The sequence below is a fragment of the Oncorhynchus mykiss genome, chromosome 17 (genome assembly GCF_013265735.2).
Source record: "Oncorhynchus mykiss isolate Arlee chromosome 17, USDA_OmykA_1.1, whole genome shotgun sequence".
Classification (NCBI taxonomy): Eukaryota; Metazoa; Chordata; class Actinopteri; order Salmoniformes; family Salmonidae; genus Oncorhynchus; species Oncorhynchus mykiss.
Genome location: NC_048581.1, coordinates 78,189,887 through 78,216,019, shown reverse-complemented (window position 1 = coordinate 78,216,019; position 26,133 = coordinate 78,189,887). Strand labels below are relative to the sequence as shown.

At 44.2% G+C, this 26,133-nt stretch overlaps 1 protein-coding gene across 3 annotated transcripts; it reads left to right on the top strand.

Annotated features, from left to right (window-relative positions):
• Positions 1-1,633: 1,633 nt before the first annotated feature.
• Positions 1,634-25,921, top strand: ikbke (inhibitor of nuclear factor kappa B kinase subunit epsilon). 3 transcript variants are annotated; one of them, XM_036950724.1, is made up of 21 exons: positions 1,634-1,753; positions 5,019-5,145; positions 9,108-9,245; positions 9,378-9,507; positions 9,613-9,794; positions 10,013-10,173; positions 10,377-10,487; positions 16,225-16,404; positions 16,528-16,724; positions 19,232-19,290; positions 19,457-19,548; positions 19,635-19,736; positions 21,537-21,594; positions 21,723-21,835; positions 21,975-22,051; positions 22,188-22,227; positions 22,306-22,407; positions 24,451-24,547; positions 24,816-24,910; positions 24,997-25,068; positions 25,728-25,921. In XM_036950724.1, the coding sequence occupies exons 2-21, from the start codon at positions 5,044-5,046 to the stop codon at positions 25,789-25,791; spliced, it is 2,172 nt and encodes a 723-aa protein (XP_036806619.1). In that variant the 5' UTR covers positions 1,634-1,753; positions 5,019-5,043; the 3' UTR covers positions 25,792-25,921. The 3 variants fall into 3 exon arrangements, with proteins under 3 accessions (XP_036806619.1, XP_036806618.1, XP_036806620.1); XM_036950723.1 differs by having other exon boundaries at positions 1,661-1,852; XM_036950725.1 differs by lacking the exon at positions 1,634-1,753 and adding an exon at positions 2,122-2,141.
• The last annotated feature ends 212 nt before the right edge of the window (positions 25,922-26,133 follow it).

The following is a 26,133-nucleotide window of genomic DNA, read 5'->3' as shown; positions in this document are numbered from 1 at the left end:
ATGATATACAGGAACAGCCCTGAGGTCTGTTCTGTTGTGCTCGTCTTTAAGAGAACTTCTGCTGTGACTCCCTAACTGTCTGTTACATCATGTGGTCAATCTCCAACCGGTCCTGTCCTGTCTGTCACTGTGGTAGCATTTTCTGAAGTCTGAACTGTGATTCGTCAAGGGGAGGAGACAGAATGTTTTGATTGGTCAAGGTTAGTGGGAGGCGGCAGGATGCTTTAGTTATTGACAGCTTTAACACTGTCTGAGACCAGGATATTTAATGTCAGGGCTTCGAGATCCCTGAGGCTAGAAAAGCAGCAGACACCTCTCCCTATCACCCTGCTCTCTCTGTACGTTTCTCCTCCTAGCATTCTGCCTCTCTTCCCACAGACACACTAATATCCCTCTGTGTGGTTCCTTCCTTATTCCTTCCTCCCCGCCATGCAGGTATATACTTGTATTATTGCATTCCCAAATGATCTGTAACAAGGGATTTCATTCTAAGTGTAATGTTTTATCTCTGTGTGTGTATTTTAAGATGTATTTTACATTGTGTTGCTCCCCTTACCTCATCTTAGCAACTGGAGCGATTGTGCGTGTGCGTGTGTGGGGTAGGGCGAATAGGCATTAACACACACGTCATATGAACATACACTCACGGGTAATGCTTTGCGGTTGGTGTCTGTGTTATCCCGGCTTTGTTGTATCGGAGCTAGGAGCCTCAGTCTCCACACCATATTATCAGTTGAGCTCAAATCAATCATCATGCACTTAAAATGACATGGTGTGCTCCAGGACTGATTGAGTGAGGATGATTTTATTACGATTAACTATTGTTAAATATGCATTTCTTGTCCATTTGAAAACACAAGATCTAAAAAAGGACTGTAATGTCAAATATATGTATAGTTGCCTCTGTATTATGGAGAATCCTGTGTTAAGATGTACTTTGTATATACAATGTTGTACATTACAGAGGTACACTCTTTTTCTGGTACAATATTGTACAGTAATAGCAATAGTAGTTTAATCAAATAGTCCTTATATAATTATATGTGTAGTTCTTGTAGTAGACTTTTTTTTAAATAAACATTGCTTGCTATAAAGTTGTCTGCGTTGTTGTGGAGATTATGATGACAGTGATAATGGTGATGATAATGGTGATGATGATGATGATGATGATGATGATGGTGGATTGCACGCATCTGGTTCTCTGACTCTCACTCACTCACACACACACACACACACACACACACACACACACACACATGGATGAGACTCTTGTCCCATTGACCACACTTGTGACTTCAGAGATCTGCTTCCACAGGGCTTTACTGACAGGGTTATTTCTTGTCTCCTCCTCGATTCTTCTACAACAACAATCAGGATGTGGTTTGAGACATCCTACTAGAGACAAGGTTTGTTCTATTTGCCTATAATTGAAAAGGAAACCTTGAGGAACACCCCTTACATTTATTTTTAATAGTCCAGGCCTGGAATTCATCAACAATGTGAATATTATTATCTGTGCTTCTCCAACCAAGATGATAAAACTGGAAGTATCCAATAAATGAAATTACATTGAGCGCTATGGGTGTAGTACATAATATAAGCCACTGGATATCGCCAGAGCTTAACTGTAAAGTAAACTGGTGCACAACTCGGAAGTTACAGCACTGAATCGAAACTTGCATAGAACGCACAGAATGTAGTTGCATTTCCGCCGAAATCTTCCAAGATTACCCGGTCCAGTGACGGAGAATAGGTGAGGTTGCCATCTGTTTTTTCGGGAAACATCAGAGAAATGTAGCAGATTGTGGATGCAAAGAGTTCAAATTTGTCCCTGTGACGAAAAACGAGACAGGTAGGCTACCTTTTATTCAAGACATCGAACCTTGAACTTCAGTTTTGGCAAGTTTGTTCCCCTATCCGTTTTTAAACACACACATTGTCTTTAGTAATGTGTAGTAAATCTTCTTCTTTTGTATGACTAAACCCTGTCACAAAGCCCAGGGAGTGTACCTCACAACACCTAACTGGTCTCAGCTGTCCAGGACACTACAGTGTTTATCTTCGTTTTCAACAGATGTGTATCAACATCGACAGGCCCTACCACAGACCGTATGATTAGGGACAGTGGAATGTATCTACAGGTAGCCTGTTATCTATTCACTTCACATTTTGGGAACTTGAACTTCTTTTTTCTCTCTCTTTTTTAGTGGGTGGATCAGCTTTAGTATTGCAGATAGATTATTGCTTCCTTCAATGTAATTGTCTGTATTTCCAATCCCCCATATATTTTGGGGTTAAATATATCTATCGATATACATGCATAAACATACCGATATATATATATATATACATATATCGGTATGAGGAATGGGCCAAAATTCACCCAACTTATTGTGGGACGCTTGCGGAAGGCTACCCGAAATGTTTGACCCAAGTTCAACAATTTAAAGTCAATGCTACCAAATGTGTGTGTGTGTGTGTGTGTGTGTGTGTGTGTGTGTGTATATATATATACACACACACACACACACACACACACACACACACACACACACACACACACATATCTACATAGGCATACAGAGGTGTTTTATAAGTAACCATCACTCCTGTGTTAAGATGGCACATTGTGTTAGCTAATCCAAGTTTATAATTTTCAAAGGCTAATTGACCATTAGTCAACCATTAGTACACTACCCTCCAAACTTTTGAACGGTAGTGTACATACATCCATATACAGTTGAAGTCGGAAGATTACATACCCCTTAGCCAAATACATTTAAACTCAGTTTTTCACAATTCCTGACATTTAATCCTAGTAATAATTCCTTGTCTTAGGTCAGTTAGGATCACCACTTTATTTTAAGAATGTGAAATGTCAGTATAATAGTAGAGAGATTGATTTATTTCAGCTTTTATTTTTTTTATCACATTCCCAGTTGGTCAGAAGTTTACATACACTCAATTAGTATTTGGTAGCATTGCCTTTAAATTGTTTAACTTGGGTCAAACGTTTCAGGTAGCCTTCCGCAAGCTTCTCACAATAAATTGGGTGAATTTTGGCCCATTCCTCCTGACAGAGCTGGTGTAACTGAGTCAGGTTTGTAGGCCTCCTTGCTCGCACACGCTTTTTCAGTTCTGCCCACACATTTTCTATAGGATTGCAGTCAGGGCTTTGTGATGGCCACTCCAATACCTTGACTTTGTTGTCCTTAAGCCATTTTGCCTCAACTTTGGAAGTATGCTTGGGGTCATTGTCCATTTAGAAGAACCATTTGCGACCAAGTATCTTCCTGACTGATGTCCTGAGATGTTGCTTCAGTATATCCACATAATTTTCCTCCCTCATGATGCCATCTATTTTGTGAAGTGCATCAGTCCCTCCTGCAGCAAAACACCCCCACAACATGATGCTGCCATCCCCGTGCTTCACAGTTGGGATGGTGTTCTTCGGCTTGCAAGCCTCCCCCTTTTTCCTCCAAACATGACAATGGTCATTATGACCAAACAGTTCTATTTTTGTGTCATCAGACCAGAGGACATTTCTCAAAAAGTACAATCTTTGTCCCCATTAGCAGTTGCAAACCGTAGTCTGGCTTTTTTATGACGATTTTGGAGCAGTGGCTTCTTCCTTGCTGAGCGGCCTTTCAGGTTATGTCGATATGGATATAGATACATTTGTACCGGTTTCCTCCAGCATCTTCACAAGGTCCTTTGCTGTTGTTCTGGGATTGATATGCACTTTTTGCACCAAGGTACATTCATACATTCATTTCCGCTCTTCCTGAGCGGTATGACAGCTGCGTGGTCCCATGGTGTTTATACTTGCAAACTATTGTTTGTACAGATGAACGTGGTACCTTCAGGCGTTTGGAAATTGCTCCCAAGGATGAACCCGTCTTGTGGAGGTCTACAATTTTTTTTCTGAGATCTTGGCTGATTTCTTTTGATTTTCCCATGATGTCAAGGAAAGAGGCACTGACTTTTTTATTTTAGCTTTATTTAACTAGGCAAGGCAGTTAAGAACAAATTCTTATTTTCAATGACGGCCTAGGAACAGTGGGTTAACTGCCTGTTCAGAGGCAGAACAAAATATTTGTAACTTGTCAGCTCGGGGATTTGAACTTGCGACCTTCTGGTTATTAGTTCAATGCTCTAACCACTAGGCTACCCTGCCGCCCGTTGAAGGTAGGCCTTGAAATACATCCACAGGTAAACCTCCAATTGACTCAAATGACGTCAATTAGCCTATCAGAAGCTTCTAAAGCCGTGACATCATTTTCTGGAATTTTCCAAGCTGTTTAAAGGCACAGTCAACTTAGTGTATGTAAACTTCTGACCCACTGGAATTGTGATACAGTGAATTATAAGTGAAATAATCTGTCTGTAAACAATTGTTGGAAAATGTACTTGTGTCGTGCACAAAGTAGATGTCCTAACCAACTTGCCAAAACTATAGTTTGTTAATTAACTAGACATTTGTGGAGTGGTTGAACAATGAGTTAATGACTCCAAAATAAGTGTGTGTAAACTTCCAACTTCAACTGTATACACATACACACTTTTTTAATATACCTTCCTTTATTGTTCCCCAAACCCTACCACCCCTCCCCCAATTGGAGTCAACTCATAAACAGTAACACTTAGGCTTCTGCTTCCAGCTTATACATACTATGCACATTTTACAGACAATCTAATTTACAATAGTTATATTTTGTTTGTTTTTAGTCCTGGCCTCTATTTCTGATGTCCATCCAGTTTGATTTCTATTTGCCATATATTTGTATCTGTGCTATTTCACAAAAGTTCTGAATCTATATTTGAGCTATAACTTGAACTTCTTCCCCCTTGTTGTTTACCTTTCTGACCAGAGAGAAGTCCACATTACCTCTGACTTTATATGAACCCCACCCCTTGACTCTCCATTCCACACCAACATCCTGTGAATAGTTTTTATTCTGAATAGAAGGTATGTTTCAGTTCTTGACTCATGGCCTTCTGTATATTCCCTACTGCAGCCAATCAGACTTCTCCAGGCTGTAGATGACAGAGAAGATGACTGCGAGCACAGCCAACTACCTGTGGTCTTTGGGAGATGTGCTTGGTCAGGGGGCCACAGCCAGTGTCTACAAGGCCCGCAACAAGGTAGGACTCTAAACTCACCCTTACAACAAAAATATTGTTGTGAGCTAGGTGCAGTGGCAACGCTTCATTCAGGGCAGTTGGGGCCGAGCTGTTTAGCAAAAATAATTCAATAATCATAATTGGGTTAATAAAGCCACATATAATCAATTTTTTGCTTTCTTGAGTAAGGCAACTCCAAAATGCAGGTGTTTCACCGTAGCTCAGTGCTTTCTGTGGTGGTGGGGCAGCCAGCGGAAAATACGACGCGTAGGGTTTGGTAATGTTCTCTAGTTGTGCCATGATTGGCTCAGTGTTCTGTCACTCATGGGAACACTAGGTCACTGAAAATTATATGGGTAGAGCTTGAAAATTCAAGCCCCTTGGGTGCTGCCATAGACTTACATTAAAAGTGCCCATCCAGGGCCCCCTGAGTGGCTCAGTAGTCTAAGGCACTGCATCACAGTGTCAAATCAAATTTTATTTGTCACATACACATGGTTAGCAGATGTTAATGCGAGTGTAGTGAAATGCTTGTGCTTCTAGTTCCGACCAGGCAGTCATATCTAACAGGTAATCTAACAATTTCACAACAACTACCTTATATACACACAAGTGTTTTTTTATTTTTTTATTTCACCTTTATTTAACCAGGTAGGCCAGTTGAGAACAAGTTCTCATTTACAACTGTGACCTGGCCAAGATAAAGCAAAGCAGTGTGACACAGACAACAACACAGAGTTACACATGGAGTAAACAATAAACAAGCCAATAACACAATAAACAAATCAATGACACAGTAGAAAAAAAGAAAGTCTATATACAGTGTGTGCATGAGGCATGAGGAGGTAGGCAATAAATAGGCCATAGGAGCGAATAGTTACAATTTAGCAGATTAACACTGGAGTGATAGATGAGCAGATGATGACGTGCTTCTACACCTGCATTGCTTGCTGTTTGGGGTTTTAGGCTGGGTTTCTGTATAGCACTTTGAGATATCAGCTGATGTACGAAGGGCTATATAAATACATTTGATTTGATTTGATGATGTGCAGGTAGAGATACTGGTGTGCAAAAGAGCAGAAAAGTAAATAAAATAAAAACAGTATGGGGATGAGGTAGGTAAATAGGGTGGGCTATTTACAGATGGACTATGTACAGCTGCAGCGATCGGTTAGCTGCTCAGATAGTTGATGTTTAAAGTTGGTGAGGGAAATAAAAGTCTCAAACTTCAGCGATTTTTGCAATTCATTCCAGTCACTGGCAGCAGAGAACTGGAAGGTAAGGCGGCCAAATGAGGTGTTGGCTTTGGGGATGATCAGTGAGATGTATCTGCTGGAACGTGTGCTACGGGTGGGTGTTGTTATCGTGACCAGTGAACTGAGATAAGGCGGAGCTTTACCTAGCATAGACTTATAGATGACCTGGAGCCAGTGGGTCTGGCGACGAACAAATAGTTATATTGACTAAGTCTGTCCTAACTCGCTCATTAATGTCTTAATCTAAATTACAGATTGCCTCTTATCCGCTTGTCGTCCCCTTATGCCATAGTTTGTACATCTTAATTGTCAGTAGAAACCACATTTGTTTAAGCAAGACAGTCATATCAGCTATGTTTTTTAAAGGCAGTAAATGAGCCTGAATGAACTGTTTCGCTGCCAGACAAGGCTCTGCTGATAGCCAGGTGTAACAGTGGTAAAGATTCACTCCATGTTGCTGAAAGGAAAGCTCAGCTGTCAGGCCAAAGCTAGACAAGCATTTGTGTAAGTTTATCATAGCCTAGCATAGCATTTTGTCCAGCTAGCAGCAGGTAACTTGGTCACGGAAATCAGAAAAGCAATCAAATTAAATCGTTTACCTTTGATGAGCTTCGGATGTTTTCATGTTCCCTTTTTCCCAAAATATTATTTTTGTAGGCGAAATATCACTGTTTGTTCTTCACGTTTGGCTGAGAAATCGCCCGGAAATTGCAGTCACGAAAACGGCGAAAAATATTCCAAATTAGCTCCATAATATCGACAGAAACATGGCAAACGTTGTTTATAATCAATCCTCAAGGTGTTTTTCAAATATCTATTCGATAATATATCCATCGGGAGAATTAGTTTTTCAGTAGGACCGATTGGAGTAATGGCTACCTCTGTATTTTACGCGAGAATCTCTCTGGGAGCATCAGGTGACCACTTGCGCAATGTAGCCGCCTACGGGTATTCTTCAACATAAATGCGTAAAACTACATCACAATGCTGTAGACACCTTCGGGAATACGGAGAAAGAGTAATCTGGTTGATAGCACATTCACTGTTCAATAGGGACACATTGGAACGCAGAGCTTTCAAAACATGGGGCACTTCTGGATTTTCTCAGGCTTTCGCCTGCAACATCAGTTCTGTTATACTCACAGACAATATTTTTTACAGTTTTGGAAACTTTTTAGAGTGTTTTCTATCCTAAGCTGTCAATTATATGCATATTCTAGCATCTTGTCCTGACAAAATATCCCGTTTACTACGGGAATGTTTTTTTTCCAAAAATGAAAATACTGCCCCCTAGTCACAAAAGGTTAAGTAAATCAATCATTCATTTATTAATGCAATTGCATACAGAAGTTGACAACAGGAACATAGCACGCATGTTTCTGAGTAAGATATGAGCAAAATATGAAAGGGTCCCAGTTGTTTTATTATGCTTGCAGTCAATCCATAGTGATGTCACTGCCAATGTCATTACCGTCTACTCATGAGACCAGGCCCATGCCTACACAGCTATACAAACAAGAGTCTCTTATCTCTTTCACTCCCCTGCAGAGTTCTGTGTCTCTGCATCTCTTTTACCTTTGACACATCTCTCAGACTGTTTTTATAAGAAGCAGAGACTAGAAAAGTACTGTGGAACAATATTCAACTTTATAATGTATATATATTATTAACCTGTAGTCTAGAACCCTATAAATGTAAGGGGGAGGGGTCTTATAACCCTTCCCCTTCTATTAATACAACATAAGCATAATCAATTATTATAATACATCAAACATTCGGTACAGCCCCTATCATGAACCCAGCAACGCTATATACCATTATACACGTCAGCACCTCCCCACAGACTACATTGTTACGCACATCAGCATACGCCCACACACACCAATTCAGTACATCAAAGAAAAATCTAACTAGATCAAAAACTTCAGAGTGAATGAGATGTCATCCCATCTCAACTTTGAGGTGTAGGCCACTTCTTACACGGAACATATCTTCACTGTGATAACCTAGCATGTCTATCATGGAGCCCAATGGTAACACTGTAAACTTATGACAACTACATAACAATGTCATATGACAAAAAAAGATGATAACTATAACTTTTTATAACTGTGTGTGTGTGTGTCCGTGCGTGTCCGTGTGTGTGTGTGTGTGTGTGTGTCTGTGTGTGTGTGTGTGTCCGTGCGTGTCCGTGTGTGTGTGTCTGTGTGTGTGTATGTGTCTGTGTGTGTGTGTGTCCGTGCGTGTCCGTGTCTGTGTGTGTGTGTGTGTGTCCGTGTGTGTCCGTGTGTGTGTGTCCGTGTGTGTCCGTGTGTGTGTGTCTGTGTGTGTGTCTGTGTGTGTGTGTGTCCGTGCGTGTCCGTGTGTGTGTGTGTGTCTGTGTGTGTCCGTGTGTGTGTGTGTGTATGTGTGTGTGTGTCTGTGTGTGTGTGTGTCCGTGCGTGTCCGTGTGTGTGTGTCTGTGTGTGTCCGTGTGTGTGTGTGTCCGTGCGTGTCCGTGTGTGTGTGTCTGTGTGTGTGTGTGTGTCCGTGCGTGTCCGTGTGTGTGTGTGTGTGTGTGTGTGTCTGTGTGTGTGTGTGTCCGTGTGTGTCCGTGTGTGTGTGTGTGTGTGTGTGTGTGTGTGTGTCCGTGTGTGTGTGTCCGTGTGTGTCCGTGTGTGTGTGTGTCCGTGCGTGTCCGTGTGTGTGTGTCTGTGTGTGTCCGTGTGTGTGTGTGTCCGTGTGTAGAGGACAGGGGAGCAGGTTGCGGTGAAGGTGTTTAACCCTTTGAGCTACAGCCGTCCGTACGAGGTTCAGATGAGAGAGTTTGAAATGCTCAGGAGACTCAACCACAACAACATCGTCAAGCTCTTCTCTGTGGAGGAGGTGAGGAGGAGACGTGTTAAGGACGGGAGAGGGGAGAGTTGGGGTGGGAAGGTATTAGTCTGTATGTAGTCTGCCGTTTCAACTCTCCCTTGTATTTATGTATTAACTCTCTCTGTCTCTCTTTCTCTCTAGCTGAGCAATAAACAAAAGGTGTTGGTGATGGAGTATTGTTCAGGAGGCAGTCTGCTCAGTCTGCTGGAAGAGCCAGAGAACACCTTCGGTCTGCCTGAGACAGAGTTCCTCATTGTACTACAGTGTGTGGGTGTGTGAGGAGGGGTAGAGAGGTTCGGGGCCTGGGGATGAGGGGAGAAGTTAGTCATCGTCCCTCCCAATTAATGGAATGAACCATTCCTCCTATTTCTTCTAGTGCAAGGGATGAACCATCTGCGTGAGAACGGGGTGGTGCACCGGGACATTAAGCCTGGGAACATCATGCGTCAGGTGGGAGAGGACGGGAGGTCTGTCTATAAGCTAACAGACTTCGGAGCAGCCAGAAAACTAGAGAATGAAGAGACGTTTGTCTCCATCTACGGAACAGAGGAATACCTGGTGAGAGAGAGGGATAGGAGAGGAGAGGTAGTGGAGGAGAGAAGACAAGGAGGGTATGGAGAGGGAGGGGAGATTTAATGTTTTCTGGGATGTATGAGCCTGCAGTGTTTCATGTGCCTCAGCAGATAACATAAGTTAGGGCAGGCTATGGTGTGTGTTATTGAGCTTCTCTCTCTGTGTGTGTGTGTGTGTGTGTGTGTGTGTGTGTGTGTGTGTAGCACCCAGACATGTATGAGCGTGCAGTACTGCGTAGGCCCCAGCACAAGGCCTATGGTGTGAGTGTTGACCTGTGGAGTATTGGAGTGACGTTTTACCACGCTGCCGCTGGTTCTTTACCCTTCACACCCTACGGAGGACCCCGCAGGAACAAACCCACCATGTAAGTCTCTGTGTGGTGTGTTTCATAGATTCAACAGTAAGTGTGCATGTCATTGCTTTGTTGAAATGGTCTAATAATTGCTCTTTTATTTCCTTGGGATTAGTCTAAACAAACACAGCAACAGCTGAAATAGGAGTGTAAAATAAAGAGCTAGCGTCTTCTCCTCTCTCTGCTCCCGCTCTTCCCCTGTCTGTGACGTGCAGGTTTAAGATCACCAAAGAGAAGCCAGTAGGGGCCATTGCTGGAGTTCAGAAGGTCAACGACGGACTTATAGAGTGGAGCTACCAGCTACCAAACAGCTGCCTGCTCTCAAAGTCAGTACCTTTGTGTTAGGATCCCCATTAGCCAATGCCAATGGAGACAGCTAGTCTTACTGGGGCCCGACATATTACAGACAAAAGACTTTACAATTTACAAACATTTAAAAACATTAACATGTAGTGTGTGTGTATTTGAGGGGTGGCAGGTAGCCTAGTGGTTAGAGCGTTGGGCCAGTAACCGAAAGGTTGCTGGATCAAACTGCCAAGATAAAAATCTGTCGCTCTGCCCCTGAACAAGGCAGTTAACCTCAGACCCCTACTCTACTACCACATATCTACAACACAAAATGCATATGTACATGTGTATAGCAGGGGGTGTAAACTTGTTCCATTTCCACATGATTCATTACAAGATTTAGTAGAGTGAATGATTTGTCCCAAATACAATGCTTTTAGTTTTTTAAATATTTATTTAACTTATTCCTTGCCTCTGAAACTAATTGTAGCTCTTTATTAAGTGTTGCAGTCATTTCAGTCACTGCAGTAGCTGACATGTATAGTGTTGAGTCATTCGCATACATTTGAAGTTGGAAGTTTACATACACTTAGGTTGGAGTCATTAAAACTAGTTTTTCAACCACCACTTTCAACCACAATTTTCTTGTTAACAAACTATAGTTTTGGCAAGTTGGTTAGGACATCTACTTTGTGCATGACACAAGTCATTTTTCCAACAATTGTTTACAGACAGATTATTTCACTTATAATTCACTGTATCACAATTCCAGTCGTCAGAAGTTTACATACACTAAGTTGACTGTGCCTTTAAACAGCTTGGAAAATTCCAGAAAATGATGTCATAGCTTTAGAAGCTTCTGATAGGCTAATTGACATAATTTCAGTCAATTGGAGGTGTACCTGTGGATGTATTTCAAGGCCTACCTTCAAACTCAGTGCCTCTTTGCTTGACATCATGGGAAAATCAAAAGAAATCAGCCAAGACCTCAGAAAAAACATTGTAGACCTCCACAAGTCTGGTTCATCCTTGGGAGCAATTTCCAAACGCCTGAAGGTACCGTTTTCATCTGTACAAATAATAGTATGCAAGTATAAACACCATGGGACCACGCAGCCGTCATACTGCTCAGGAAGGAGACGCGTTCTGTCTCCTAGAGATTAACGTACTTTGGTGTGAAAAGTTCAACTCAATCCCAGAACAACAGCAAAGGACCTTGTGAAGATGCTGGAGGAAACAGGTACAAAAGTATCTTTATCCACAGTAAAACGAGTCCTATATCGACATAACCTGAAAGGCCGCTCAGCAAGGAAGAAGCCACTGCTCCAAAACCGCCATAAAAAAGCCAGACTATGTTTTGCAACTGCACATGGGGACAAAGATCGTACTTTTTTGAGAAATATCCTCTGGTCTGATGAAACAAAAATACAACTTTTTGGCCATAATGACCATCGTCATGTTTGGAGGAAAAAGGGGGAGGCTTGCAATCCGAAGAACACCATCCCAACTGTGAAGCACGGGGGTGGCCTTGTGGAAGGCTCCCCGAAACATTTGACCCAAATTAAACAATTTAAAGCCAATACTACCACATACTAATTGAGTGTATGTAAACTTCTGACCCACTGGGAATGTGATTATTTTTTTTTCACCTTTATTTAACCAGGTAGGCTAGTTGAGAACAAGTTCTCATTTGCAACTGCGACCTGGCCAAGAGCGCAAATGAGGTAAGTTAAGGAAATAAATAGGCCATGGTGGCGAAGTAATTACAATATAGCAATTAAACACTGAAATGGTAGATCGGCAGAAGATGAATGTGCAGGTAGAGATACTGGGGTGCAAAGGAGCAAAATAAATAAATACCAGTATGGGGATGAGGTAGGTAGATATATGGGCTGTTTACAGATGGGCTATGTACATGTGCAGTGATCTGTAAGCTGCTCTGACAGCTGGTGCTTAAAGCTAGTGAGGGAGATGTGAGTCTCCAGCTTCAGATATTTTTGCAATTCATTCCAGTCATGGGCAGCAGAGAACTGGAATGAAAGACGACCAAAGGAGGAATTTGCTTTGGGGGTGACCAGTGAGATATACCTGCTGGAGCGCGTGCTACGAGTGGGTGCTGCTATGATGACCAGTGAGCTGAGATAAGGCGGGGCTTTACCTAGCAGAGACTTGTAGATAACCTGTAGCCAGTGGGTTTGGCGACGAGTATGAAGCGAGTGCCAACCAACGAGAGCGTACAGGTCGCAGTGGTGGGTAGTGTATGGGGCTTTGGTGACAAAACGGATGGCACTGTGATAGACTGCATCCAGTTTGCTGGGTAGAGCGTTGGAGGCTATTTTATAGATGACATCACCGAAGTCGAGAATCGGTAGGATGGTCAGTTTTACGAGGGTATGTTTGGCAGCATGAGTGAAGGATGCTTTGTTGCGATATAGGAAGCCGATTCTAGATTTAATTTTGGATTGGAGATGCTTAATGTGAGTCTGGAAGGAGAGTTTACAGTCTAACCAGACACCCAGGTATTTGTAGTTGTCCACGTATTCTAAGTCAGAGCCGTCCAGAGTAGTGATGCTGGAAGGGCGAGCAGGTGTGGGCAGTGATCGATTGAATAGCATGCATTTAGTTTTACTTGCGTTTAAGAGCAGTTGGAGGCCACGGAAGGAGAGTTGTATGGCATTGAAGCTCGTCTGGAGGTTAGTTAACACAGTGTCCAAGGAGGGGCCAGAAGTATACAGAATGGTGTCGTCTGCGTAGAGGTGGATCAGAGAATCACCAGCAGCAAGAGCAACATCATTGATGTATACAGAAAAGAGAGTCGATCTGAGAATTGAACCCTGTGGCACACCCATAGAGACTGTCAGAGGTCCGGACAACGAGCCCTCCGATTTGACACACTGAACTCTATCAGAGAAGTAGTTGGTAAACCAGGCGAGGCAATCATTTGAGAAACCAAGGCTGTCGAGTCTGCCAATCAGAATGTTGTGATTGACAGAGTCGAAAGCCTTGGCCAGGTCGATGACTGCGGCTGCACAGTAATGTCTCTTATCGATGGCGGTTATGATGTCGTTTAGAACCTTGAGCGTGACTGAGGTGCACCCATGACCAGCTCTGAAACCAGATTGCATAGCGGAGAAGGTATGGTGGGATTCGAAATGGTCAGTAATCTGTTTGTTAACTTGGCTTTCGAAGACCTTAGAAAGACAGGGTAGGATAGATATAGGTCTGTAGCAGTTTGGGTCTAGAGTGTCACCCCCTTTGAAGAGTGGGTTGACCGTGGCAGCTTTCCAATCTTTGGGAATTTTAGACGATACGAAAGAGAGGTTGAACAGACTAGTAATAGCGGTTGCAACAATTTCTGCAGATAATTTTAGAAAGAGAGGGTCCAGATTGTCTAGCCCGGCTTATTTTTTAGGGGTCCAGATTTTGCAGCTCTTTCAGAACATCAGCTATCTGGATTTGGGTAAAGGAGAAATGGTGGGGGCTTTGGCGGGTTGCTGTGGAGGGTGCCGGGCAGTTGACCGTGGTAGGGGTAGCCATGTGGAAAGCATTGCCAGCTGTAGAGAAATGCTTATTGAAATTCTCAATTATAGTGGATTTATCGGTGGTGACAGTGTTTCCTAGCCTCAGAGCAGTGGGCAGCTGGGAGGAGGTGCTCTTATTCTCCATGGACTTTACAGTGTCCCAGAACTTTTTTGAGTTAGCACTACAAGATGCAAATTTCTGTTTGAAAAAGCTTGCCTTAGCTTTTCTAACTGCCTGTGTATATTTGTTCCTAACTTCCCTGAAAAGTTGCATATCACGGGGGCTATTCGATGCTAATGCAGAACGCCACAGGATGTTTTTGTGCTGGTCAAGGGCAGACAGGTCTGGAGTGAACCAAGGACTATATCTATTCCTAGTTCAACATTTTTTGAGGGGCATGCTTATTTAAGATGGTGAGGAAGGCACTTTTTTAAAGAATAGCCAGGCATCATCTACTGACGGGATGAGGTCAATGTCATTCCAGGATACCCCGGCCAGGTTGATTAGAAAGGCCTGCTCGCAGAAGTGTTTCAGGGAGCGTTTGACAGTGAGGAGGGGTGGTCGTTTGGTCGCAGACCCATTACGGATGCAGGCAATGAGGCAGTGATCGCTGAGATCTTGATTGAAAACAGCAGAGGTGTATTTGGAGGGCGAATTAGTTAGGATGACTATGACTATGAGGGTGCCCGTGTTTACTGATTTGGGGTTGTACCTGGTAGGTTCATTGATAATTTGTGTGAGATTGAGGGCATCAAGCTTAGTTTGTAGGATGGCCGGGGTGTTAAGCATGTCCCAGTTTAGGTCACCTAGTAGCACGAGCTCAGAAGATAGATGGGGTGCAATCATTTCATATATGGTATCGAGGGCACAGCTGGGGGCAGAGGGAGGTCTATAGCAAGCGGCAGCAGTGAAAGACTTGTTTCTGGAAAGGTGAATTTTTAGAAGTAGAAGCTCAAATTGTTTGGGTACAGACTTAGCCTGCAGAGTTCTGTATTACTTTCTATCTTTGCAGTAGATTGCACCACCGCCCCCTTTGGCAGTTCTATATTGGCGGAAAAAGTTATAGTTAGCAATGGAGATTTCATGGTTTTTGGTGGTTTTCCTAAGCCAGGATTCAGACACGACTAAGACATCCGGGTTGGCAGAGTGTGCTAAAGCAGTGAGTAAAACAAACTTAGGGAGTAGGCTTCTAATGTTAACAGGAAATAAATAAAAGCTGAAATAAATCATTCTCTATACTATTATTCTGACATTTCACATTCCTAAAATAAAGTGGTGATCCTAACTGACCTAAGACAGGGATTTTCTACTAAGATTAAATGTCAGGAATTGTGAAAAACTGAGTTGAAATGTATTTGGCTAAGATGTATGTAAACTTCCGACTTCAACTGTACATAGACACACGGACTTTTCTCAAAGCCAGTGGCATGTCATTAGTAAAGATTGAAAAAAGTAAGGGCCCTAGACAGCTGCCCTGGGGAATTCCTGATTCTACCTGAATTATGTTGGAGAAGCTCCATTTAAGAACACCCTCTGTGTTCTGTTAGACAGGTAACTCTTTATCCACATAATAGCAGGGAGTGTAAAGCCATAAGACATACGTTTTTCCAGCAGCAGACTATAATTTATAATGTCCAAAGTCGCACTAAAGTCTAACAAAACAGCCCCCATCAATTTCTCTCAACCAATCCTCAGTCATTTGTGTAAGTGCTGTGCTTGTTAAATGTCCTTCCCTTTAAGCGTGCTGAAAGTCTGTTGTCAGTTTGTTTACTGTAAAATAGCATGTGCATCTATCAGTTACACATACATGTCAGTACCTACACACAACAAGTAGGTCACATGGGGGAGAGGCATGGTGCCGTGAGGTGCTGCTTGATTTGTTTTTTGAAACCAGGTTTGCTGTTCACTTGCGCTATATAAGATGGAAGGGAGTTCCATGCACTCATGGCTCTGTATCACAGTTTTATAGTGTGGCTCTGTATCACAGTTTTATAGTGTTACCTTGAATTTGTTCTGGACCTGCGGACTGTGAAAAGGCTCCTGGTGGCATGTCTGGTGGGGTAAGTGTGTGTGTCAATACTGTGTGTAAGTTGACTATGCAAACCATTTGGAATTTCCAACACATTGTTTCTTATTAAAACAAGGTGTCAGTCTTTCCTCAACTCTCAGCCAAGATAGACTTGTCACAGCGCCTTTAATGAGTGTATCTGAAATTGCAGTTTAACTCTCTCTCTTTCACTCTCTTTTGTATAGGGGTCTGAGGTGTCAGCTAGTCCCAGTGTTAGCTGGGATACTGGAGGCAGACCAGGAGAAGTGTTGGACATTCGACCAGTTCTTTTCTGCCACCACAGAGATACTACAGAGAGTCTCGGTCTATCTGTTCTCCCTGCAACAGGCCACAGCTCACCGCTTATACATTCACCACTACAACACGTGAGTCAAACACGCACACACACATACACACACAAACTTGCCAGTCTATACTCACACACACACCTGTTTTGACCTACACCCACCCTGCCCCCTTCCCACCACCTCTCCCGTCTCGCTCACCAGGGCGGCCATCTTCTGTGAGGAAGTGGCGTCTCAGACAGGGGTGGGGCTGGAGCAACAGCACTTCCTGTTCCTGGGACATGACCTTTCCCTGAAGGGCTCTATGAAGGTGGTCAACTTCCCCTCCACCTCGCCCTCCCAGCCGCTACTTCTGCTTAGTCGCACTCCAGAGACACACGCTGGCCTCCCCTTCAGAGAACGTAAGACACACATAAACATTAAGAATACCTGCTCTTTCCATTACATAAACTGACCAGGTGAATCCAGGTGAAATCTATGATCCCTTATTGATGTCACTTGTTAAATCCACTTCAATCAGTGTAGATGAAGGGGAGCAGACAGGTTAAAGAAGGATTTTTAAGCCTTGAGACAATAGAGATATGGATTATGTGTGTGCCATTCAGAGAGGGAATGGTCAAGACAAAATATTTAAGTACCTTTGAAATCAAATCAAATTTTATTTGTCACATACACGTGTTTAGCAGATGTTATTGCGGGTGTAGTGAAATGCTTGTGCTTCTAGTTCCGACAGTGCAGCAATATCTAACAAGTAATATCTAACAATACACCACAAATACCTAATACACACTAATCTAGTAAAGGAATGGAATTAAGAATATAAAAATATATGGACGAGGAATGTCAGAGCGGCATAGACTGAGAAACAGTAGAATAGTATAGAATACAGTATATACATATAAGATGAGTAATGCAAGATATGTAAACATGATTAAAGTGGCATTATTAAAGTGACAAGTGATCAATTTATTAAAGTGGCCAATGATTTCAAGTCTGTATGTAGACAGCAGCCTCTGTCTGAGTTAGTGATGGCTGTTTAACAGTCTGATGGCCTTGAGATAGAAGCTGTTTTTCAGTCTCTCGGTTCCAGCTTTCCTGATTCTACCTGAATTGTGTTGGAGAAGCTCCATTTAAGAACTCCATTTAAGAACCTGTACTGACCTCGCCTTCTGGATGATAGCGGGGTGAACAGGCAGTGGCTCGGGTGGTTGTTGTCCTTGATTATCTTTTTATCTACAGGAGGGGGCTGAGCACGCACCCTTGTGGGGCCCCAGTGTTGAGGATCAGCGAAGTGGAGGTGTTGTTTCCTACCTTCACGACCTGAGGGACAGCCCGTCAGGAAGTCCAGGACTCAATTGCACAGGGCAGGGTTCAGACCCAGGGTGTTGAATGCTGAGTTTTAGTCAATGAACAGCATTCGTACATAGGTATTCCTCTTGTCCAGATGGGATAGGGCAGTGTGCAGTGTGATGGTGGTTGCATCGTCTGTGGACCTATTGGGGCGGTAAACAAACTGAAGTGGGTCTAGGGTATCAGGTAGGGTGGAGGTGATATGATCCTTGACTAATCTCTTAAAGCACTTCATGATGACAGAAGTGGTGGCTACGGGGTGATAGTCATTTAGTTCAGTTACCTTAGCTTTCTTGAGAACAGGAACAATGGTGGCCATCTTTAAGCATGTGGGGACAGCAGACTGGGATAGGGAGAGATGGAATATGTCCGTAAACACACCTTGCGAGGGTTAACACGTTTAAATGTCTTACTCACATCGGCCACGGAGAAGGAGAGCCCTCAGTCCTTGGTAGCGGGCCACGTCGGTGGCACTGTGTTATCCTCAAAGCGGACAAAGAACATGTTAAGCTTGTCTGGGAGCAAGATGTCGGTGTCCGCGACGTTGCTGGTTTTCCTTTTGTAGTCCATGATTGTCTGTAGACCCTGTCACATGTATCTGAGCCATTGAATTGCGACTCCACTTTGTCTCTATACTGACGTTTTGCCTGTTTGATTGCCTTACGGAGGGAATGACCGCTCTGTTTGTATTCTGCCATATTCCCAGTAACCTTGCCATGGTTAAATGCGGTGGTTCGCACTTTCAGTTTAGCATGAATGCTGCTATCTAGCCACAGTTTTTGGTTAGGCTAGGTTTTAATAGACACAGTGGGTACAACATCTCCTATACACTTCCTGAAAAACTCAGTCACCATCTCGTTGTACACGTCAATATTATTCTCCGAAGCTACCCGGAACATATCCCAGTCCGTGTGATCAAAACAATCTTGAAGCATGGATTCCTTGAATAGTCCTTAGCACGGGTACTTCCTGTTTGAGTTTCTGCCTATAGGAAGGGTGGGAAATTGGGAGTCATGGTCAGATTTGCCGAAAGGAGGGCGGGGGAGGGCCTTGTATGCATCCCGGAAGTTGGAGTAGTAATGGTTGAGGGTTTTTCTGGCGTGAGTGCTACAGTCGCTCTGCTGATAGGATTTGGGAAGCCTTTTCCTCAAATTTGTTTTGTTGAAATTCCCAGCTACAATAAATGTGGCCTCAGGATATGTGGTTTCCAGTTTGCATAAAGTCCAGTGAAGTTCCTTGAGGGCCGTCGTGGTATCGGCTTGAGGGGGATATACATGGCTGTGACAATAACCAAAGATAATTATCTTGGGAGATAATACAGTCGACATTTGATTGTGAGGTATTCTAGTTCGGATGAACAAAATAACTTGAGTTCCTGTTATTACAATTACATGGGGTATGGTAGCATCCCTGTGGAACGCTATTGGCACCTTGTAGACTAATCCCCAACGAATTGAGGCTGTTCTGAAGCTGTCCTTAATGTTATGTACACTCGGTGTCAATGGGTATTGTTATTGATTTAATAAACTATAAATTATGTGTGTTTTGTCCTCTGTAGCTGAGATGCCCAACATCCCATCCCGGTTTGACATTATGGCAGACTATTCTTTCTCCAAGGTAAGTTAGTCATGACATGGGATCCAGCACTGTGTAACCCACTGGAAGAGACAGTTAAAACTCTCAGCTGAATGGTCTGTTGATGGTTGTGTTTTTCTATGTAGTGAATCAGTCTCTTTACTCACCCTCCTCTTTTCTTCCCTCTCTCCCATTCTCCTCTGTCTAGTTGATAGTAGGAGTGGTCTATCAGTACCTGAGGATAGTGCGTTCCTTACACACACACAGAGAACTGTTCCTACATGGATACTACAGCTACATGTGAGACCCACACACACACCGTGAGAACAAACCAGCAACATCCCTTCGATCTGCCATGACCCATGCTCTCCCCTCTGTCTACCCAGGGAGAAGGTGGGTAGGGAGTGTGGTGACTCGCTGCTGACTATCAGCATGGTCAACATGAGACTGCACTCCTGCCTCAGTTCTGAGCACAGAGTACACACCCTGTGAGTGACCGACAAGACCACATACACACGCTAACATACAAAACACTTACAATCTCAGTCATTGTTACATTGTGAGCAGTGAATACCTAAACCAGTTGTATCTTTACTTTAATTCACCTCTCACCCTCCCTCCTGTCTTCCTCACCTCTCACCCTCCCTCCCTCATGTCCTTCTCTCACCCTCCCTCCCTCATGTCCTTCTCTCACCCTCCCTCCCTCATGTCCTCCTCTCACCCTCCCTCCCTCATGTCCTCCTCTCACCCTCCCTCCCTCATGTCCTCCTCTCACCCTCCCTCCCTTATGTCCTCCTCTCACCCTCCCTGCCTCCTGTCCACCTCTCACTCTCCCTCCTGTCCACCTCTCACCCTCCCTCCCTCCTGTCCACCTCTCACCCTCCCTCCCTCCTGTCCACCTCTCACCCTCCCTCCCTCTTGTCCACCTCTCACCCTCACTCATGTCCAACTCTCACCCTCCCTCATGTCCTCCTCTCACCCTCCCTCATGTCCACCTCTCACCCTCCCTCATGTCCTCCTCTCACCCTCCCTCCTTCCTGTTCACCTCTCACCCTCCCTCCCTCCTGTGCTCCTCTCACCCTCCCTCCTGTCCTCCTCTCACCCTCACTCATGTCCTCCTCTCACCCTCCCTCATGTCCTCCTCTCACCCGCCCTCATGTCCTCCTCTCACCCGCCCTCATGTCCTCCTCTCACCCTCCCTCCCTTCTGTTCACCTCTCACCCTCCCTCCCTCCTGTGCTCCTCTCACCCTCCCTCCTGTCCTCCTCTCAACCTCCTTCCTGTCCACCTCTCACCATCCCTCCTGTCTACCTCTCACCCTCCCTCCTGTCCACCTCTCACCCTCCCTCCTGTCCTCCTCTCACCCTCCCTCCCTCCTATCCTCCTCTCATCCTCTCACCCTCTCACCCTCATGTCCTTCTCCCTCCCTCATGTCCTCCTCTCACCCTCCCTCCCTCCTGTCCACCTCTCACCCTCCCTCCCTCATGTCCTCCTCTCACCCTCCCTCCCTCATGTCCTCCTCTCACCCTCCCTCCCTCATGTTCTCCTCTCACCCTCCCTCCCTCATGTCCTCCTCTCACCCTCCCTCCCTTGTCCTCCTCTCACCCTTCCTCCCTCATGTCCTCCTCTCACCCTCCCTCCCTCATGTCCTGGTCTCGTCCTCTCCTCACACCCTCCCTCCCTCCCTCCCTCATGTCCTCCTCTCATCTTCCCTCCCTCCCTCGTCCTCCTCTCACCCTTCCTCCCTCGTCCTCCTCTCACCCTTCCTCCCTCATGTCCTCCTCTCACCCTCCCTCCCTCCTGTCATCCTCATCCTCACCTCTCACCCTCCCTCCTGTCATCTTCACCTCTCACCCTCCCTCCCTCCTGTCATCCTCATCCTCATGTCCTCCTCTCATCCTCTCCTCACACCCTCCCTCCCTTATGTCCTCCTCTCACCCTCCCTCCCTTGTCCTCCTCTCACCCTTCCTCCCTCGTCCTCCTCTCACCCTCCCTCCCACTGTCCTCCTCATCCTCACCTCTCACCCTCCCCCCTGTCCTCCTCATCCTCACCTCTCACCCTCCCTCCTGTCATCCTCACCACCCTCCCTCCCCCTGTCCTCCTCATCCTCACCTCTCACCCTCCCCCTGTCCTCCTCATCCTCACCTCTCACCCTCCCTCCTCCTGGCATCCTCACCACCCTCCCTCCCCCTGTCCTCCTCATCCTCACCTCTCACCCTCCCCCCTGTCCTCCTCATCCTCACCTCTCACCCTCCCTCCTGTCCTCCTCTCATCCTCTCGTCTTGCAGAAGACAGTTCCCCCTGCAAGCCCCAGACTCCACTGACGACAGCAAGAAGCTGCGACTGGTGAGAGACATGCCGTTGAAACTGACTGGGGAAGGGTGTTGGGTGGGAGGGAGGATCCTTGACACTGGCTGTGGCTGTCTCTCTTGAGGTTTGGGCTGGTGTTGTTTGTCCTTGTTCACTCCATGTAGATCAGGGAGAACCTGCCAGTGTACGCCGGAGCGATCCGGGAATTCCAGACCCGTCTAGAACACATGCATGTAGAACTGGCCAAACACTCTGAGAATCTGGCTGAGGACAACAGGTGAGACTTTCTTCATCATGTTTACGCCTGTTCCATCTTTATTCACATCTCTACAAGGGCTCGGGCCCAAGGGGTTGCAGTGTGCAGAGTTGGGGTTAAAATGGCATCTGGTGTGAACTCTGACCCCTCACCTCTACAGCATCCAGAAGATGGAGTTCCTCCTGGAGAAGATCATGGCCATCCACCAACAGTACCGCAAGGACCGACTGACTGGAAGTGTGTGTGTGTGTGGGTGTGTGTGTGGGTGTGTGGGTGTGTGCGTGCGTGCGTGCGTGTGTGCGTGTGTGTGTGTCTAACGTGTGCCTCCTGTGTTTTGAGTGTTTAATAAATGTCTCCCTTGTGATTGTTCTAGAGCTTGCCTACAATGATGAGCAGATACACAAGTTTGAGAAGTGAGTATGTCAGCATTGTTTTCTGAGATAAATGTGGTGTGTGTGTGTGTGTATCATATCCCTCTCTGTCTCGGCTAGGATCCACCTGTCGTCCCATATAAAGCGTGTGAAGGTTCTGTTTAGAGAGGAATGTCTACAGAAATATCGAGACCTGCTGGACTCCGCATCGACCTGGAGCAGGTTAGACACACACACACACACACCTTTTAGTGATATCAACTCGCTCCTCACGCTGTTGTGTTGTCAGTGTTCTTTGTTTGTGTGTTGTCAGTGTTCTTTGTTTGTGTGTTGTCAGTGTTCTTTGTTTGTGTGTTGTCAGTGTTCTTTATTTGTGTGTTGTCAGTGTTCTTTATGTGTGTGTTGTCAGTGTTCTTTATTTGTGTGTTGTTAGTGTTCTTTATGTGTGTGTTGTCAGTGTTCTTTATGTGTGTGTTGTCAGTGTTCTTTATTTGTGTGTTGTCAGTGTTCTTTATTTGTGTGTTGTCAGTGTTCTTTATTTGTGTGTTGTCAGTGTTCTTTATGTGTGTGTTGTCAGTGTTCTTTATTTGTGTGTTGTCAGTGTTCTTTATTTGTGTGTTGTCAGTGTTCTTTATTTGTGTGTTGTCAGTGTTCTTTATTTGTGTGTTGTCAGTGTTCTTTATTTGTGTGTTGTCAGTGTTCTTTATTTGTGTGTTGTCAGTGTTCTTTATTTGTGTGTTGTCAGTGTTCTTTATTTGTGTGTTGTTAGTGTTCTTTATTTGTGTGTTGTCAGTGTTCTTTATGTGTGTGTTGTCAGTGTTCTTTATTTGTGTGTTGTCAGTGTTCTTTATTTGTGTGTTGTCAGTGTTCTTTATTTGTGTGTTGTTAGTGTTCTTTATGTGTGTGTTGTCAGTGTTCTTTATGTGTGTGTTGTCAGTGTTCTTTATGTGTGTGTTGTCAGTGTTCTTTATTTGTGTGTTGTCAGTGTTCTTTATGTGTGTGTTGTCAGTGTTCTTTATGTGTGTGTTGTCAGTGTTATTTATTTGTGTGTTTTCAGTGTTCTTTATGTGTGTGTTGTTAGTGTTCTTTATGTGTGTGTTGTCAGTGTTCTTCATTTGTGTGTTGTCAGTGTTCTTTATGTGTGTGTTAGTGTTCTTAATTTGTGTGTTGTCAGTGTTCTTCATGTGAGTGTTGTCAGTGTTCTTTGTGTGTGTTGTCAGTGTTCTTTATTTGTGTGTTGTCAGTGTTCTTTATTTGTGTGTTGTCAGTGTTCTTTATTTGTGTGTTGTCAGTGTTCTTAATTTGTGTGTTGTCAGTGTTCTTCATTTGTGTGTTGTCAGTGTTCTTTATGTGTGTGTTAGTGTTCTTTATGTGTGTGTTGTCAGTGTTCTTTGTGTGTGTTGTCAGTGTTCTTTATGTGTGTGTTGTCAGTGTTCTTTATGTGTGTGTTGTCAGTGTTCTTTATGTGTGTGTTGTCAGTGTTCTTTATTTGTGTGTTGTCAGTGTTGTCAGTGTTCTTTATGTGTGTGTTGTCAGTGTTCTTCATGTGTGTGTTGTCAGTGTTCTTCATGTGTGTGTTGTCAGTGTTCTTCATGTGTGTGTTGTCAGTGTTCTTTATTTGTGTGTTGTCAGTGTTCTTTATTTGTGTGTTGTCAGTGTTCTTTATTTGTGTGTTGTCAGTGTTCTTTATTTGTGTGTTGTCAGTGTTGTCAGTGTTCTTTATGTGTGTGTTGTCAGTGTTCTTCATGTGTGTGTTGTCAGTGTTCTTCATGTGTGTGTTGTCAGTGTTCTTTATTTGTGTGTTGTTAGTGTTCTTTATTTGTGTGTTGTTAGTGTTCTTTATGTGTGTGTTGTCAGTGTTCTTTATTTGTGTGTTGTCAGTGTTCTTTATTTGTGTGTTGTCAGTGTTCTTTATTTGTGTGTTGTCAGTGTTCTTTATTTGTGTGTTGTCAGTGTTCTTTATTTGTGTGTTGTCAGTGTTCTTTATGTGTGTGTTGTCAGTGTTCTTTATTTGTGTGTTGTCAGTGTTCTTTATTTGTGTGTTGTCAGTGTTCTTTATGTGTGTGTTGTCAGTGTTCTTTATGTGTGTGTTGTCAGTGTTCTTTATGTGTGTGTTGTCAGTGTTCTTTATTTGTGTGTTGTCAGTGTTCTTTATTTGTGTGTTGTCAGTGTTCTTTATGTGTGTGTTGTCAGTGTTCTTTATTTGTGTGTTTTCAGTGTTCTTTATTTGTGTGTTTTCAGTGTTCTTTATTTGTGTGTTTTCAGTGTTCTCCGTGAGATGCAGTGCAGGCTGTCAGACTTTGGCAATTTCTCCCGAGGGCTGATGGGGGACCTGGAGATGTGTGAGGAGCGCCAGAACAAGGTTTTCCCTGAACTATAACAATTGTTTAATAATAAATAAATACAAATATTAAAACAATATATTGATATAGAGAACTATAATAACTAGATAATAATTAATAACTGACTATAATAATTGTTTAACAATATTTTTATATTTTATTAAAACAAGATATTGATTGAGGGGGAAAAAATGGTTAATCTTTGACCTCTAATCTCTAGCATCAACCCCACGCCAATAAGCAGCTTTAAAGATAACACTGACCATTGTCCTGCTGTGCTCTCCTCAGTTCCTGGACAGAGTCCTGCTCAGAGTCCAGCCTGGACAGACAGGCCCAGGGTGTCAGGAGGCCACACCCAGGGACAAGGACCACATGGTCCTCAGGTGTGTGTGTGTGTGTGTGTGTCTGTGTGAGATGTGCTTGGCTGCATGTGTGTGTAAACCCCTGTGTTTAATCGGTGTGTGTCCAGGATGCAACAGCTAAAGGAGGAGATGGAGATAGTGGTGAGAGAGTTGCAATCCAACAACAACATCATTGAGAGGTCAGTGGCATTAACCCCCTAACCTTATCCCATAACCCTAACCTTAGCCCCTAACCTCTAACCTCCTAACCTTAGTCTCTAACCTCCTAATCGTAGCCCCTAACCTTAACCTCAGCCCCTAACCCTAATTTCATAACTTTAGCCCCTAACCTCCTAACTTTAGCCCCTAATCCTAACCTCTAATGTTAACCTCTAACCCCCTAACCTTAGCCCCTAACCTTAGCCCTTAACCTTAACCTCAGCCCCTAACCCTAATTTCATAACTTTAGCCCCTAACCTCCTAACTTTAGCCCCTAATCCTAACCTCTAATGTTAACCTCTAACCCCCTAACCTTAGCCCCTAACCTTAGCCCTTAACCTTAACCTCCTAACCTCTAGTCTCCTAACCTCTAACCTTACTTTCCTAATCTCCAACCTCCTAACCTAATCTTAACCTCTGACCTTCTAGCCCTAACCTCCTAACCTCTAACCTTAACCTCCTAACCTCTAATCACCTAACCTTAAACTCTAACCCTTAATTCTAACTATAACGCTAACCTCCTATTCGTGCCAAATCTCACACAGTTGGCCCCTCAAGTGTTTCATCTGAAGGACAAACTGTAGCATTGATTATGTCCCAAAATACGCTTTATTAAGACCTGAATCTTTCTCTTCTGCAGTCTGGGAGCTGTAACCTCTGCAACTATGCTGGAGCCTGATCTACCCAGACCCATCGGACTGTGACCAGACAACCACACACACACACTCAGACAGACAGACAGATTAACAGACAGACAGACAGACAGACAGATGAACAGACAGACAGACAGACAGACAGACAGACAGACAGACAGACAGACAGACAGACAGACAGACAGACGGACGGATGAACAGACAGACAGACGGACAGACGGACGGATGAACAGACAGACAGACGGACAGACGGACGGATGAACAGACAGACAGACGGACGGACGGACGGATGAACAGACAGACAGACGGACGGATGAACAGACAGACGAACAGACAGACAGACAGATGAACAGACAGACAGACAGACAGACAGACAGAAGAGAGAGGGGTAGA

What these genes read in the sequence shown, in the direction of transcription:
- ikbke (XM_036950724.1), top strand. Translation starts at nt 5,044, where the DNA reads ATGACAGAGAAGATGACTGCGAGCACAGCCAACTACCTGTGGTCTTTG. An exon ending in CAGATACACAAGTTTGAGAA is followed by an intron (nt 22,228 to 22,305) that starts GTGAGTATGTCA and finishes TGTCTCGGCTAG; the next exon opens with GATCCACCTGTCGTCCCATA. An exon ending in TCCGCATCGACCTGGAGCAG is followed by an intron (nt 22,408 to 24,450) that starts GTTAGACACACA and finishes GTGTGTTTTCAG; the next exon opens with TGTTCTCCGTGAGATGCAGT.